The sequence below is a fragment of the Bos grunniens genome, chromosome 17 (assembly GCF_055505025.1).
Source record: "Bos grunniens cultivar Pamir isolate PY7600 chromosome 17, Bosgru_T2T1.0, whole genome shotgun sequence".
Classification (NCBI taxonomy): domain Eukaryota; kingdom Metazoa; phylum Chordata; class Mammalia; order Artiodactyla; family Bovidae; genus Bos; species Bos grunniens.
In genome coordinates, this window is record NC_141181.1 from 51,357,263 (window position 1) to 51,372,096 (window position 14,834).

General features: G+C 48.6%; 1 protein-coding gene across 4 annotated transcripts in view; it reads left to right on the forward strand.

Moving 5' to 3' along the window:
* The window catches only part of SCARB1 (scavenger receptor class B member 1), a 93,280-nt gene that overhangs the window by 55,965 nt on the left and 22,481 nt on the right, over positions 1-14,834 (forward strand). For 2 of the 4 annotated variants that reach the window (XM_086347283.1, XM_086347284.1), the window contains exons 4-7: positions 953-1,156; positions 3,658-3,753; positions 6,349-6,464; positions 9,153-9,319. In XM_086347283.1, the coding sequence (XP_086203409.1) occupies positions 953-1,156; positions 3,658-3,753; positions 6,349-6,464; positions 9,153-9,319 (583 nt within the window). The remainder of the gene's footprint in view (positions 1-952; positions 1,157-3,657; positions 3,754-6,348; positions 6,465-9,152; positions 9,320-14,834) is intronic. The other 2 variants (XR_015144429.1, XR_015144430.1) reach the window with 1 other exon arrangement.

Here is a 14,834-nt window from a genome sequence, read left to right on the forward strand (position 1 = left end):
ATACAGCCTTGACATACTTCTTTTCCTATTTGGAACAGTCTGTTGTTCCATGTCCAGTTCTAACTGTTGCTTCTTGACCTGCATACAGATTTCTCAAGAGGCAGGTCAGGTGGTCTGGTATTCCCATCTCTTTCAGAATTTTCCAGTTTATTGTGATCCACACAGTCATTGGATGAGGCACCTTTAAAAAGTAAACCAAGTGCCAAGATGTTATCTCCAGAGGAAAACAAAAATTCGAAAATAAATTCGCCCATATTCTAAGCACCCAGATACTAGGTAGAACTGGTGCTTGGGGCTCTTGGAGTTTGGAAGGGAGATGCTAAGGAAGTAGAGTACAGTCTGCATTAAGATTCTTTGCCTATAAGGTGACAGTGAAAGGTACTCTAAATTGGCATAAGTAAAAAGGGCATTTATGGGCTCATGTTACTGAAAGGGCAGGAGTTGGCCTGGTTTCAGGTGTGGCTTGATCCAGAGTGCAAATGAGGTTGCCCAGATCTGTGTCGGTTCCATGTTCTGGTAGATCCACCCCTCAGGGTGGCTGCAGTCTTACACACACCACGTTCAAAGGCAGCCAGAGCCACCTTCCCTCTCTACCCCACAACCCCAGCTGGTTTGCTCCTTGTGGCTTGTTGGTTCTGATGGGGCTGCATACATATTCCCAGATCAATCACTGAAGCCAGAGAGAGGAAGGTTTCTGATTAACCAGGACTAAGGCACACGACTGCCTCTGGGGCTCGGGGTGGAGTTAAGTCGGCCTGAACCCGAGAGCACAGGTGGTCCTGTTACTGAAGGATCAGGGAATGGTTCCGGATGCCCCAGATGCCCACTGCAGGGATCCTTCTAGGCCTGACCACGTCCCGGGATGGCTGTGCCTTGAAGCTTGGCTTGAGGTCCAGGGAGGGCAGACAAGCTGTGTCTAGCCTCTAACCTGTGGTGTCCCCTGGCTCTGCAGAGTGCATCGATGATGATGGAGAACAGGCCCGGGCTCTTGAAGCTGATGATGACCTTGGCGTTCAGCACGCTTGGCCAGCGTGCCTTCATGAACCGCACTGTTGGCGAGATCATGTGGGGCTATGACGACCCCTTAATCCACCTCATCAATCAGTACTTCCCAAACTCGCTCCCCTTCAAGGGCAAGTTCGGCTTATTTGCTGAGGTAAGTGTGGCCCAGTGAGAAGTTCAGGGCCGCTGTCTTGTCCCCCACTGACACAGCCTGGAAACCAGTTACCAGCTTGCTTTTGGAGCTGGCAGAGGCCCCAGGAGCTGTGGGTTGTCAGTGACAGAAAACCTAACTGAAACTGGCTTAAGCCAAAGCCAGTTTCAGTTAAATTCTATTTATTGATTTATTGGTTCATATAACTGAAAACTGTAGGGAGATTCAGGCACAGTTTGATCCAGGCTCAAATGATGTGACTGGGGCTGAGCTTAGATGGTTGGAGGTTGGTGCTGGAAGAAAGGGGAATGGCTGCTGGGGAGGCAGGTCAAAAATGCCAACTATTGCTTTGCTCTGAGTTGCCTGCTTTATCTTAATCGTGATCCCTCATAACCTAGTGGTGTCAGTGCTTGGGATCCTGAGTCATGATCTGATGTAGAGTTAGATCCCTGACCTCTGATCCCTGACCTTGGCTCCCTCAATCACAGATTGTAAACAGCCCTCTGAGTTGCTCCAGCCTGAGTTTCCTTTTGGGGCTCTGCTGATCTGGTGTTGGGGGTAGTAGGAGGGAGAAATCATGATTCAGTTATAGGCATGTGATAGCTGCTCAGTACATTTTTGAGCAGGATGACAGGTTCTGGGTGTGTGGATAAGTTGACAGGTTTAAGGTAAGTGACATGATTCTTGTCAAAGCAAACTGTAAACTGGTAAACAAATGAAAGTTATTAGAGATTGAGTCACATGCTTATAAACTATTTTTGACTAGGTATAGTGGAAATTCCAAAGCAATAGCCCAGCAGTGTTGGTGTGGTGGCTTCCCACTCTTCAGGGATCTAGAATTTTACTACTCTGCTCTCACCTTAGAGTGTGGTTTCCATACTCAAGATTACTGCATGGTCCAAGAGGCTGCTGGGGCACCAGCTATCACACTCACTTTCCAGGTAGCAGCAGGAAGGAAGAAGTGGTAGGGGATTTAGGGGCAGTCGGGGGAGTTGAGGACAAAGCAACACGTCCTGGCTTTCCAGGTAGCAGCAGGAAGGAAGAAGTGGTAGGGGATTTAGGGGCAGTCGGGGGAGTTGAGGACAAAGCAACACGTCCTGGCTGTTTCCCTCTTTGGGACGGAGAAAACCAATTTCCACTTGTTTTCCGTTAGCCAGAACTAGACCTGTGGCTACACTTAGCTGCAAGGGAAGCTGGAAAATGTTAACTTACAGCTAGTGTGTTGATGCTCTGAGTAAGGTTTGGGTTTTGATATGAAGGAGAAAGGGGAGAATGGACTCTGGGGAGTAACTAGAAGTCTCTGATACACTTGGTTATAATTATTATGATAGTATTATTTTGGGTGAGCATTTATTAATAATAATAACAGCAATAATAAAAATAAAGGCTAGCATTTGGAGATGTTACTATTTCTTAGGCACTATCCTGAACAGTTTTTACACATTAGGTCTTTTAACACTCCCAGTGTCTCTTTGTAGTGGTGTCTGTTACTGTCTCTTTATACTGGCTGAAGTTTGGGCTCTTGAAGCTCTGAATGGACAAATGACAGGGCACACTGATATCAGGAAGCTAGAGCAGGCTTTGAACTTAGGCCCTGTTGGCTTACCCAGTCAGTAATCAATGTAGCTATTTGGCCGGTAAACAACCCCTACTGAGTTCCTCACGGGTGCTGTACCTTACATTATACCGCATCCTCAGAAGTAAAAGGGTGCTTTCTAAATTTTACCCAGCGGCCACTGATTTTTTTGTGTGTGCTTTGCACAGTTTTGCTTTGAATTAGAAATCTTTTTCTAAGAAATTCCCTCAGGGTGCCAAAGCCTGGACTTTCTGTCTGGAAAGAACTTGATAAACATCAAGTTCTCTTTGCCTGTATGTTTCAGGATAGGCCAGGTTAAGCAGCCCCCAGATCTCCATGGCTTAGAACAGCAAAGGTTAATTTCTTACTTGTATGCCAGTTCTAGTGTGGGTGACCAGGGCTCCTCTGCTCTTTGTGGTCACTCAGGGACCCAGGCTGAGGGAGGCTTCTGCTGGATACATGCTTCTCTGGTCTCGATAGCAGTGATAGAAAGCACAGTGACATGTGCATGATCAGCTCTTAAAGCTCCCACCCGGAAGTGACATTATCCTTTCTCTCCTTTCTCACTGATTGTTTTCACTGATCGAAGAGGTCACGTGGCCATGCTTTCTTGTAATCTGGGGAATGGGATGGGGTGACCCTACCGTTCACCTGAGAGGAGAACCAGACTTTCCTGGAGTTAGGAAGGGAAAATGGGACGTTTTCTAGGACGGATGTGGTGTTCAGAGGAGTGTCCCTCCTAGAAAGCCCTCAAGTCCTCCTCCTCTCGACTCCCCCAGTGCTGGACTTGCAGCGGTGAACAAGACAATGAGGCCCCTGTTCTCTGGGTGAAGGGGGAGCAGCCTGTGGGGGGCCTGAGTATTGACTCCCCATGTCCTTTACCTCCATCCTGGGGCTTAAAGATGTCATTCTCTGCTGTTGTCTGCAGCTCAACAACTCCGATTCTGGCCTCTTCACCGTGTTCACAGGGGTCAAAAACTTCAGCAGGATCCACCTCGTGGACAAGTGGAATGGAGTCAGCAAGGTGAGGGCAAGAGGTGACAGCCATCCTGTGCAGGGACCAGGTGGGGGTGGCAAGGGCTGGGATCCACCGCCCAGAGCACCTTCTTCCTCTTAAAACAGGAGTTTGGGATTGACGTGTACACACTGGTATATTTAAAACAGACAACCAACGAGGATCTCCTGTGTAGCACAGGGAGTGCTGCTCAATATTCCTTAATAACCTAAATGGGAAAAGAATCTGAAAAAGAATAGATACATGTGTATGTAAAGTGGAATCACTTTGCTGTACACCTGAAACTAACACAACATTATAAATCAGCTATGCTTCAGTTAAAGAAACAAAACAGAGGAGGGGATTGCATCTGTAGGGGAGATGCTCTTGAGTCCCAGACCTTATCTGTGTTTAAGGCTCAACTAGAGAAGGCAATGGCACCCCACTCCAGTACTCTTGCCTGGAAAATCCCATGGATGGAGGAGCCTGGTAGGCTGCAGTCCATGGGGTCACTAAGAGTCGGGTACAACTGAGCGACTTCACTTTCACTTTCATGCATTGGAGAAGGAAATGGCAACCCACTCCAGTGTTCTTGCCTGGAGAATCCCAGAGACGAGGGAGCCTGGTGGGCTGCCGACTATGGGGTCACACAGAGTCGGACACGACTGAAGTGACTTAGCAGCAGCAGCAGCAGGACTTTCTAGGTGGCTTAGTGGTAAACAACGCGCCTGCCAAGTAGGAGATCCCTGGAGGAGGAAATGCAATCCCACTCCAGTATTCTTTCTTGTTTGAAAAATCCCATGGACAAAGGAGCCTAGTGTGTTGCAGTCCATGAGGTTGCAAAGAGTCAGACAGGATTGAGCAAGCAAGCAAAGCCTCAGCTAGGACTTTCCTGGCAGCCCGGTGGTTAAGATTCTGCCCTTCCACTGCAGCAGAGGTGGGTTCGATCCCTCCTGGGGGAAGTTCTGTCCACTTGCAGCAAGGCGTGGCCAAAACGAAACAAAAGGAAAACTAGTTCTTGGTTCCCAGTGGGTGGGTGGGGCATATCATTTATTTAGCACCTACTGTATGCTAGGGACCCCATTGTTTCTTTCCTTTGGTGCTTCACTTACAAGAATGCTTCAAAAATATTACACTGAAGATACAGCCATCCTTTGTACTAAAAGATTGAGTAAAAAAAAAAATTGCACTAGAAACACAGGAAGACATTCACATTAAAAAATAAAATAATAGAGACAGATATAAAGTGCACTTTGTATGTCTTCACACGCCCAGCCCCATTCCCACCCGAACTACAGAGGAAACCCACAGTTATCGGTATTGGGTATATTCTTCCTGTGTATTTTTATCCATTTGAGGTGCGATTTTTTTTTTTTCTTCTAGGAGCAGAATGAAATCATACTGTGTGCATTGTTTTGCAACTTGCTTTTTTCACCTGAGTGGCCTTTCAGCATTTCTCATGAAAATGATTATGTGGTGGTGGTGCCCACACCTTCCAAACGCTCATCAGGGTGACGGTTGCAGAGAGGGCTGTAATAGATTATCCTCTGGGCTGAGGGCTGGGGACAGATTATCCCCCATCAGGGCCCGGACTGACAGGATTACCATCGCAACCAGCAATAACCATTCTGAATGGACACTGTGGAAATTCTCTTTGGCTTGCTTTCTCAAGATAAAAATGTACAGGGACTTCTCAGGTGGTCCAGGGGTTAGGACTCTGAGCTTCCACTACAGGGGGCCCGGGTTCAGTCTCTGGTCGGGGAATTAAGATCCCACATGCAGCATGGTGTGGCCAAAATATGTGTGTGTGTATATGTATGTGGTTGTTGTGTAGTCTCTAAGTCATGTCCAATTCTTTTGCGACCCCATGGATTGTACCCACCAGGCTCCTCTGTCCATTGGATTTCCCAGGCAAGAATACCTGAGTGGGTTGTCAATTCCTTCTCCAGAGGATCTTCCCGACCCAGGGATCAAACCCGTGTCTCCTGCATTCGCAGGTGGATTCCTTGCCACTGAGCCACCAGGGAGGCCCAATATGATGTACATATATACACACACACACATACACACATACACACATATGAACATATGCTTAAAAACCTTCTACTGGGACAGATGGGTAAAAAGTGAGAAGTTTTTTTTTTTTCTGTCCGAGTGTCACTCTCCAGAAGCAACTACGGTTTTTGTAATCTCCTGGTAGCGACCATTATGATTTTAAATATTTTACTTATGGAACTACCTTCTCACTTGACTGTTTTGATGACGTGTCTGCCCACTTCCTGTCTGAGAGGTGATGATGTCTGTCTCTCCCGCTCACTGTGCTCCTTGGAGGTGTGAGTGACAGGTCCGCTTTACAGATGAAGTTACTGAGTCCCCAGCAAAGTTGTACGTTCAGGGACGCACGGTCAGGGAATGGGGAGCTGCCATCGATAGTCTCTCTGGCTGTCTGTCTACACAGCCTGATCTCCTTGCACCAGGACGTCTATCCAGGAGGACTGGCTTCTCTCAATTGGGTGGTGACTTCACATGGTGTGTGAAGTCGGAGCTCCAAGTCACGTGGGCAGTGTCCAAGTCTTTATGAGTTCTTGCTTGACTAAGAGGCCGTGTTTAAATGCTTCCCCACAGGTCAACTATTGGCATTCCGATCAGTGCAACATGATTAACGGAACTTCCGGGCAGATGTGGGCACCATTTATGACCCCTGAATCCTCGCTGGAATTTTACAGCCCTGAGGCCTGCCGGTAATTGCCCTGATGTGTGACAGGGCCTCCTTCTGCTTTGTGGATGCTCAGAGCCGAACCAAGTGGCTTGTGGCGTGTGCTTGGAAAGCGCCTGGCTCTTCTGCATGTCCACTGGCCCCTGGCGCCCGCTTGAATTCTCTTTGGCTGCTCCATGAAGAGCCGAACTCCAACTGGTGGTGCTTTTGCAAGGCCCAGGGAGGCTGCTGGCGGTTGTTGGGGCTTGGTGGTGGTGATGGACAGAAAATGGGCAAGATGGCAAGGGGCCGTGGAATAAGGCAACGATGGGCTCCCTGGGCCAGCTGCCCTGTTTCCAGTTGGGTGCTGAGAGGCCCGGATGCCTCTCTTGCAGCCCCTCCACTTTCCAGAGTACAGCCTCGGAGGTCAGCTTGGGGCTAAACAATTCCAGTGGCCCCGGCAGAGGGATGAGAAGAGACAGCGGCTCCTAGAGCCGTTCTCTGGGTGTTTCCCTGTCCTCGGCTCCTCTGTTGAGGCCACTCTGGAAAAATCCTTTGCTTGGGATTTCACTGATGTGAATTCAAGAGACTCACCTGCCACCCTAGCAGATCTTGACACAGCCCTGTCTGCGCGAGGCACTGGGGTCCCTGCAGAGACAGGATGGCCGGGTCCTTGGTCCCTGGGGGTTGTGTCCTGGCAGGGGACTCAGGCCCATGGACCTGCAGGGGAGGGTCAGAGAGTGGAGGTGTTTCTGTTCTGTGTGTGTTCACTTCCTGAAATTAGAAATTTCAACTTAGAGAAGTGTTCCCAGAAAGTGCAGTTTTCTCTGCATTTGCTGTTGTTTAAAATGTCGCTAAGTCGTGTTTGATTCTTTTGTCACCCCGTGGACTGTAGCCTGCCAGGCTCCTCTGTCCATGGGATTCTCCAGGCAAGAGTACTGGAGTGGGTTGCCATTTCCTTCTCCAGGGGATCTTCCCGACCCAGAGACGGAACCCTCGTCTCCTGCATTTCCTGCTTGGCAGGCGGATTCTTTACCTCGGAGCCACGAGGGAAGCTGTTTCTCTGCATTCCCTTCTCCAGTTTTCCTGATTGTTTCTTTTGCCCCATCAGCTTTATCCTCCTGACTTCTCTCTCTCCCTCTCTCTCTCCTTCCCTCCCTCTGTTCTCTCTGTATATTTTTTCTGGACCCTTTGAGAGTATGTTGGACACCTAAATACTTCAGTGGGTGTTTTCTAAAAACAAGGGCATTTCCTTATGTAACCACCTCAAACCACCATAATGAGAAAATTTAGCATTGACCTGATACTATTGTCTAGGGTGATACTCTCCAATAAAAATATAATACAAGTCCCATCCACAATTTTAAATTTCCTAATGGCTGCATTAAGGAAAAATCAGGTAAAGTCATTTTAATGATGTTTTATTGGACCCAGGAGATCCAAAATGGTATCATGTCACAGTGGGTAAACAAATGTAAAATACTAAAGATGGACTTGCCTGGGGGTCCAGTGGTTGAGACTCCACACTTCCACTGCAGGGGGCATGGGTTCTGTCCCTGGCCAGGGAAGTTCCACAAACTATGCAGTGTGGCAAAAAAAAAAAGAGAAAGAAAAATATTGAAGAGCTGTTTTCAATTGTTTACCCAATTGTTTGGAGGTATCAAGCCATAGGAATCTGGAGTGTATTTGACATAGCCACATCCCAACTTGGACTGGCCCCATTTCAAGGGCTCCAAGGCCATGTATGCTGAGTGGACCCCGTGGATAGGACAGGTGGGCTGGTTCTGATCCACAGGCCATGTTCAAGTTTAGAAGCGCCTTTGAGCAATAAGGCCAGGTGAACGGAAAGAGGGTGAATGGGGGTGGGTGATGGTGCTGCTCCCTGCGGAGGTGACAGCCGAAACAGGACCTGAGTGAAGAACTGAAGTCTGATGTGGGAATAAGAGGGAGGAACATTCCAGGCACTGGGAGCAGCAGGTACAAAGGCCCTGGGGCAGGAGGGAGCATGTGGGAATAATGGCCAGGAGGCCCCTGGGGTGCAGTACATGGTGTTGCCGGGTTATTGTTCAGTTGCTAAAGTTGTGTCCGACTCTTTGCGACCCCATGGACTGCGGCACGCTAGGTTCCTCTGTCCTCCACTATCTCCCAGAGTTTGTTCACATTCATGTCCATTGAATCAGTGACGCTGTGAAACCATCTCATCCTCTGCGGCCCCCTTCTCCTTTTGCTTTCAATCTTTCCCAGCATCAGGGTCTTTTCCAGTGAGTCAGCTGTTTGCATCAGGTGGCTGAAGTATTGGAGCTTCAGCTTCAGCATCAGTCCTTCCAGTGAATATTCAGGGTGGATTTCCTTTAGGATTGACTGATGATCTCCTTGCAGTCCAAAGGACTCTCAAGAGTCTTCTCCAGTTAGCAGGGGCTGAATCCTATAGAAGCCTGTGGCCATGGTGATGACGTTGGATTTTATTCTAGACTGGAAGTAGTTGCAGTCTTATGCGGGGTTGTTGTGATATATTTTGTCCTTGTTTTAAAGCTTGTGGAGAATGGATTGGTGTAGGTGGTGGAGGCAGGGAGACACATAAGGAGGTTGTTGTAATTTGCCAGGGAGAGACGGAGCAAACTGGGACGAGGCGGGGAACGGGGGTGGCCGTGCCTGTGGGGAGTGAGTTTACTCAGGCCACCCAGTTCCGGTCACCGCCTGCTGGGATGTCATCCTACATCATCTGTCCCTGCAGGTCCATGAAGCTCGTCTACAAGGAGCAGGGGGTGTTTGGAGGCATCCCCACCTTTCGCTTCGTGGCTCCCAGCACCTTATTTGCCAACGGGTCCGTCTACCCGCCCAACGAGGGCTTCTGCCCCTGCCGGGAGTCCGGAATCCAAAACGTCAGCACCTGCAGGTTCAGTACGTGTCGTCCCTGTGGGAGGGCGGGAGGTGGGGCCCGTGCCGGGGGGCTTGTCTGTCTCTTTAATGCCTGGCCTCTGTACCTTTGATAATTCCATTAGTCCAGAGATAGTGAGGGGCCAGGAAGATAACTCAAAAAAAAAATGTGCCATGTGTATCTGTTGCTGTCGTAATAAATTCCCACAAACTTGGTGGCCTGGAATAGCACAGGTTTACGATCTTAAGGACTCCTGTGGTTTAGAAGTCCGACACAGGCCTCCCCATGCTAAGAGCCAGGTGTCAGCAGGCTGCATTCCTTTCTGGAGGTAGAAGGGGTGTCTCTGTTTCCTTGCCTTTTCCAGCTTCTAGTTTTTGTTGTTAAGTCACTCAGTTGTGTCGGACTCTTTGCAACCTCATAGACTGCAGCACTCCAGGCTCCTCTGTGCTTCGCTGTCTCCCGGAGTTTTCTCTAATTCATGTCCATTGAGTCGGTGATGGTATCTAACCATCTTATCCTCTGCCACCCACTTCTCCTCCTGCCCTCAATCTTTCCCAGCATCAGGGTATTTTCCAGTGAGTCAGCTCTTCACATCAGGTGGCCAAAGTATTGGAGCTTCAGCATCAGTCCTTCCAATGAATATTCAGGACTGATTTCCTTCATTATTGACTAATTTGATCTCCTTGCATTCGAAGGGACTCTCAAAAGTCTTCTCCAGCACCACACTTCCAAAGCATCAATTCTTCAGCACTCAGCCGCCTTTATGGTCCAACTCTCATGTGTGGATGGTCCATCTGTACATGACTACTGGAAAAACCATAGCTTTGACTAGATGGACCTTTGTTGGCAAAGTGATGTCTCTGCTTTTTAATACCTTGTCTAGGTTTGTCATAGCTTTGCTTCCAAGGGGCAAGCATCTCTTAATTGCAAGGCTGCAGTCACCATCCGCAGTGACTTGGAGCCCCAGAAAAGAAAATCTGTCACTGCTTCCAGCTTCCAGAGACCCCTAGAACTCCTCGCTCAGGGTTCCCTTCCTCCATTTTCAAAACCAGCAACATCAGAGCTCTCTGATCCCACTCCTGTGGTCACATTTCTTTTTCTGATACATTTGTGCTTCCTTTTTCCAGTTTTAAGGGCCCTGGAGACTATATCTGGCCTACCTGGATAATCTAGGCCACACTCCTATTTTAAGCTGATTAGCAGCCCTCATCCCTCCTGTAGCCTAATTCCCTTTGTAACCTTTGTAATCCACAGGTCCTAGGGGTTAGGAAGCAGACATCTTTGGGAGGGGCATCATTCTGCCTCCCCGGCCATGATAGGTAGCTTAAAAATGAGGCATCGTAGGGAGGACCTTTCCCCTCATCTGGGGAGGAAAGGAAGCTGGCAACGGCCTGAGTTCCATGAAATCTTGTTCAGCGTCGGACTTCCCTGGCTGTCCAGTGGTTAAGGCTCCGCACTTCCGCTGCAGGGGGCTCAGGTTCGATCCTTGATCAGGAAACTAAGATCCAGCATGCCTGTCGCATGGCATGGCCAAAAAACCACAAAAGATAATTAATTAAAAAAACCTTGTTCAGCGGCGTGCAGTTACGGGCTTGGGTGTGGCCGCTGGCGCTGCCGCATTGTCCTCTAGCATCGTCAGTGTTTTCTGGTTGTGTGCCAGTCCTCGAGGCACCCCGCCTCATGTGCTTACTGTGGAGACTTGGATGTCAGCGCAATCTCCCTCTCCTGACCCTCGTCCAGGTCACTGGCAAGCCCGGCCTTCAAATTAATTCCTGAGTCCTTCCTGTCTTCCTGCTGCCTCATGGTCCAGGGCCCTTCAGTTGGCCTTCCTCTTGCATTGTGGCTACCCTCTGTGCCACCCATTTCTCAGAATTCCCAGTGTGTTCCCCTTATGTGGCTATTTAAATTGAAATCGGTGACTTCCCTGGTGGCCCGGTGGTTAAGGCTTCCACTCCAAGGGGTGTGGGTTCGATTCCTGGTCGGGGAACTAAGATCCTGCATATGACATGACATGGCCAGAAAAAACAAAAAAAGAAATCAATAAATTGAAATTGGTTTGATTGAAATCAAATTAAAAAAGCAGTGCCTTATTTCATTGGCCATATTTCAGATGGTCCCCACCTTCATGTGCTGAGTCGAATGACTGTCCTATGGGATGAACAGTACAGAAAGAGAATATTTTCATTATCATAGGAAGTTCTATTGGACATGGTTCCAGCCAGCCGCCCAGGGGGCCTTTCCGAGACTCTGATTGGCAACCTAACCGTTTTCTTTAAATGTCCAACCCATGCATGTAGAGCGAAGTCCTTACGGGGGGCCCACTGTTGTCGGGATGTGGCCTCTGCTGGTCTCTCTAATGTGATTTCTTCCCGTACTTTCCCCTTAACTATTCTTTAGCCCCACTGCCTTTGCCCTCTTTCTAAGATATATCTTGTTTGGTCCTGCCTCAGGGCTTTTGTATCAGCTATTCCCCAGGCTGCTGTAGATCTCTATGGGTCTTTCCCTCACCTCCTCCTGGTCTATTCCAATGGCACCTCCTCCAGCAGGCCTGCTCTGATTTGCCACTCTAAAGTTGCTCTCCCCACCCCACCTCCCAAATACTCTGTCTTTTCACCCTTTATTATCATCCTGGTGCTCATCACCCCCTGAAATCACTGAAAGTGTCTCCACTGGACGGTAAACACTGTAGGCAGGTCTGTGTCCTCAGCTTCTAGAATTGTGCTCGGTATGTAGTGGGGACTCACGCAGTGTGTAAACGTAGGGATGTGTGGGTGTATCTTACTTAGGAAATTGAGGCTCAAGGCTGGGGTGTGACTGAGCTCATAGGGCTGGTAGGACAAGAAGCCATTCCTCATCTTTCTAGGTCTTGTCTTTTGGGGCCTGTTTGATTAGAGCCACGTTGTCAGCTGGAGATGGGGATTTGGGAGGGGTTGTTTGCAGGAGGGTTGGGAGGAGGGACTGTCAGCAGGTTGGACGGTTTCCCCAAGTTCAGGCAGAATGAGGTACTTCGTGTTTGAAGCTGGGACCTGGAAGTGCCCATTTCTGGCATGGCCGTTTCTGGCCCTCCTGCCCTTTTCCTCTGTTTGCTTCTTTCTTCACTGGTGTCTATGGGAATTTCTGCTTGTAGGTGAGCTGACAGTGCAGAGACCTGGTAGGCTGTGTGCTACACAGTTGCCATAGCAAGTGGCAGATGCTATACCAGCTTGATTAGGCCGAAAAGGGCACTTCTTGGTTTATCTTTGTATTAGGCATGGCTCCAGAGCTCAGCTGTGGTCCAAAGCTGCCTTTTGCCATGGGCCAGCTCGATTTTCCTCTGGACTGGTTTCATTGCCAGGGAGGCTTTTGGCTCCAGGGTCCAGGCTCACCTCCTCCCAGCAGAAAGGGGGCCTGTGGCTCCTCTGTAGTCCAGCAAAAGTCCCAGAGTTTGCTCTGATTGGGCTGGCTTATATCACATGACTGGCTGTGAGCCAATCAGTGGCCAAGGGTGGGCTATGCAGATTGGGCAGGCTGTAGCACCTGCTCAGCCCCTGGTTCCAGTGAGTGGAGCCAGCACCCACATGGCAAGAGGCTGAAAGTAGGGGAGGGGCTTAATTGAAGCCTAGGTTCTAGGAGATGGTGCATACGGGGCAGGCAGAAACAACATATCCATCCACTGCCAAGGGCTAGGCTTGAGAATTACACTGCCTCATCTTAGCACGTGTGCCAAAAGAACTTCAGAAGTGCAAGGGAATTATGTATGCATTATGTAAATACAATTTTTTCTTTTACATTGAAATAACATATACAAGAAAGATACCCAACTGATATACGCACTTTGAAAGCCCACAAAGGGATGGAGAAAGAGAGCAGGAGTGATCCTCTCAGCCGCTGGCCTCACTTCCAGCACCACGGCTTTGCCTGCCTTTGGTCTTTATGTAAATGGAGTCATAAAGCATATATTTCTTGTTCTCTATTTCTGGCTTCTTTCACCCATTTTCGAATTGGTGAAGACCATCCCCATTGTTGTGAGAGCTCTTTTCATTGCTGTATAGTATTTCAGTGGGACCGCACTTCCATTTCCTTACCTCTTGTACTGTTCATGGGCATCCAATAAGACTCTGCTCATTGACCATTACTCTAGTAGCGCTAGGAATGTTCTCATACATGTCTTTGGGTGCACTTGTGTGTGTATTTCTGTGGTCTTTTATCTGAAGATAAGAAATACCCACTCATTTCCCTTTCTGGGCCTTGAGGAGTTCTTGGACTCAGAAAACTGTCTCTCCTCCAACCTCCGTGCTGTGTAAGGTCCTGAAACTCGCTCACTGGAGCCCCTTAATTGTAATCCATGGTGATCCTGGGCAATTAGGTCTGGTTAGATGTGTCATAAAGCCATAAATTAATTACCACTTATTACCTGGGCGTTGTCTCTCTCAATCTGTTTGGAAATAAAATAGAAAAAACATGTACATGCGTACATGCTATTAAAAAACCAAGCAAGCTGAAGCAAGAGCAGGTGATGGCAAATTGGTCTAGCCCATCTCAGTCTCCCCCGAGCCTTGCAGGCGTGATGGAGCTTGTTTGAGATTCATCATCTTCTAGGGCCTGGCTCAGTGACTGCTTCCCTTACCGAGGGGGAGGCGTTCCTCGTGTGTTTGCTCCGTTGATTTCCTCTCATGGTAGAGATGGGAGAATGGGAAGCAAGGTTTTTCAAATTGTGAAACCTTGTCCTTGGTGGTGCCCAAGACCCCAAAGGTTCAAGGAGGCAGCTTTAAATAAAATTGACTTACATGGTGCGAGGGGGTCTTCTGGGGTGGCTCAACTGGTAAAGAACCCACCTGCCAATGCAGGAGATGCAAGAGGGGAGGGTTCGGTCCTTGGCTCAGGAAGATCTCCTGGAGAAGGAAATGGCCACCTGCTCCAGTATTCTTGCCTGGAAAATCTCATGGACAGAGGAGCCTGGTGGGCTACAGTCCATGGGATCACAGAGTCAGACACAATTGAGTGTGTGCAGGCGCGCAGATAGGGTGAGATACGACTTCTGTTTTCCATTCTTTTTCTCCTCCTGACTATCTCCAGGAGAAAGTGTTGGTGCTAAGAGGGCTTGAGTGCCTTTCTAACACTCATGTGTCCTTTTTGACAGAGAAAAAGCAAGTCTGAGGGTGCCAGACTCTTCTTTTCATGCAGGTAACAGTCTCTGGATAGAATCTACAGCATTCATTTGTTCACATTGTATTTATTCCTGTATTTATTTTCTAATTCCAGCAAGTGTTTACCAGTTATGCCTCAGATAGCAAGCATCTTTAAAATATAGCTGTTGAAATAAAGCAATAGCAGCTGCTTCAAAGAAGCACATTATGTAACAGTGCAGGGGGTATCCGGATATGGCAACACATCAGAGAGATACTGGGAAGAATAAATTAATGTTGAGAAACTTGAAGGCAATGGATGGGAAAGGACTCTGGGAAAAATGAAGTCAGACAGCAGTGAAACCCCAGCTTTTATTTTAAACCGGTGCTTGGCTTTGCTAAGAAAAGCAGAAAGAACCTAGACATTTGAGGT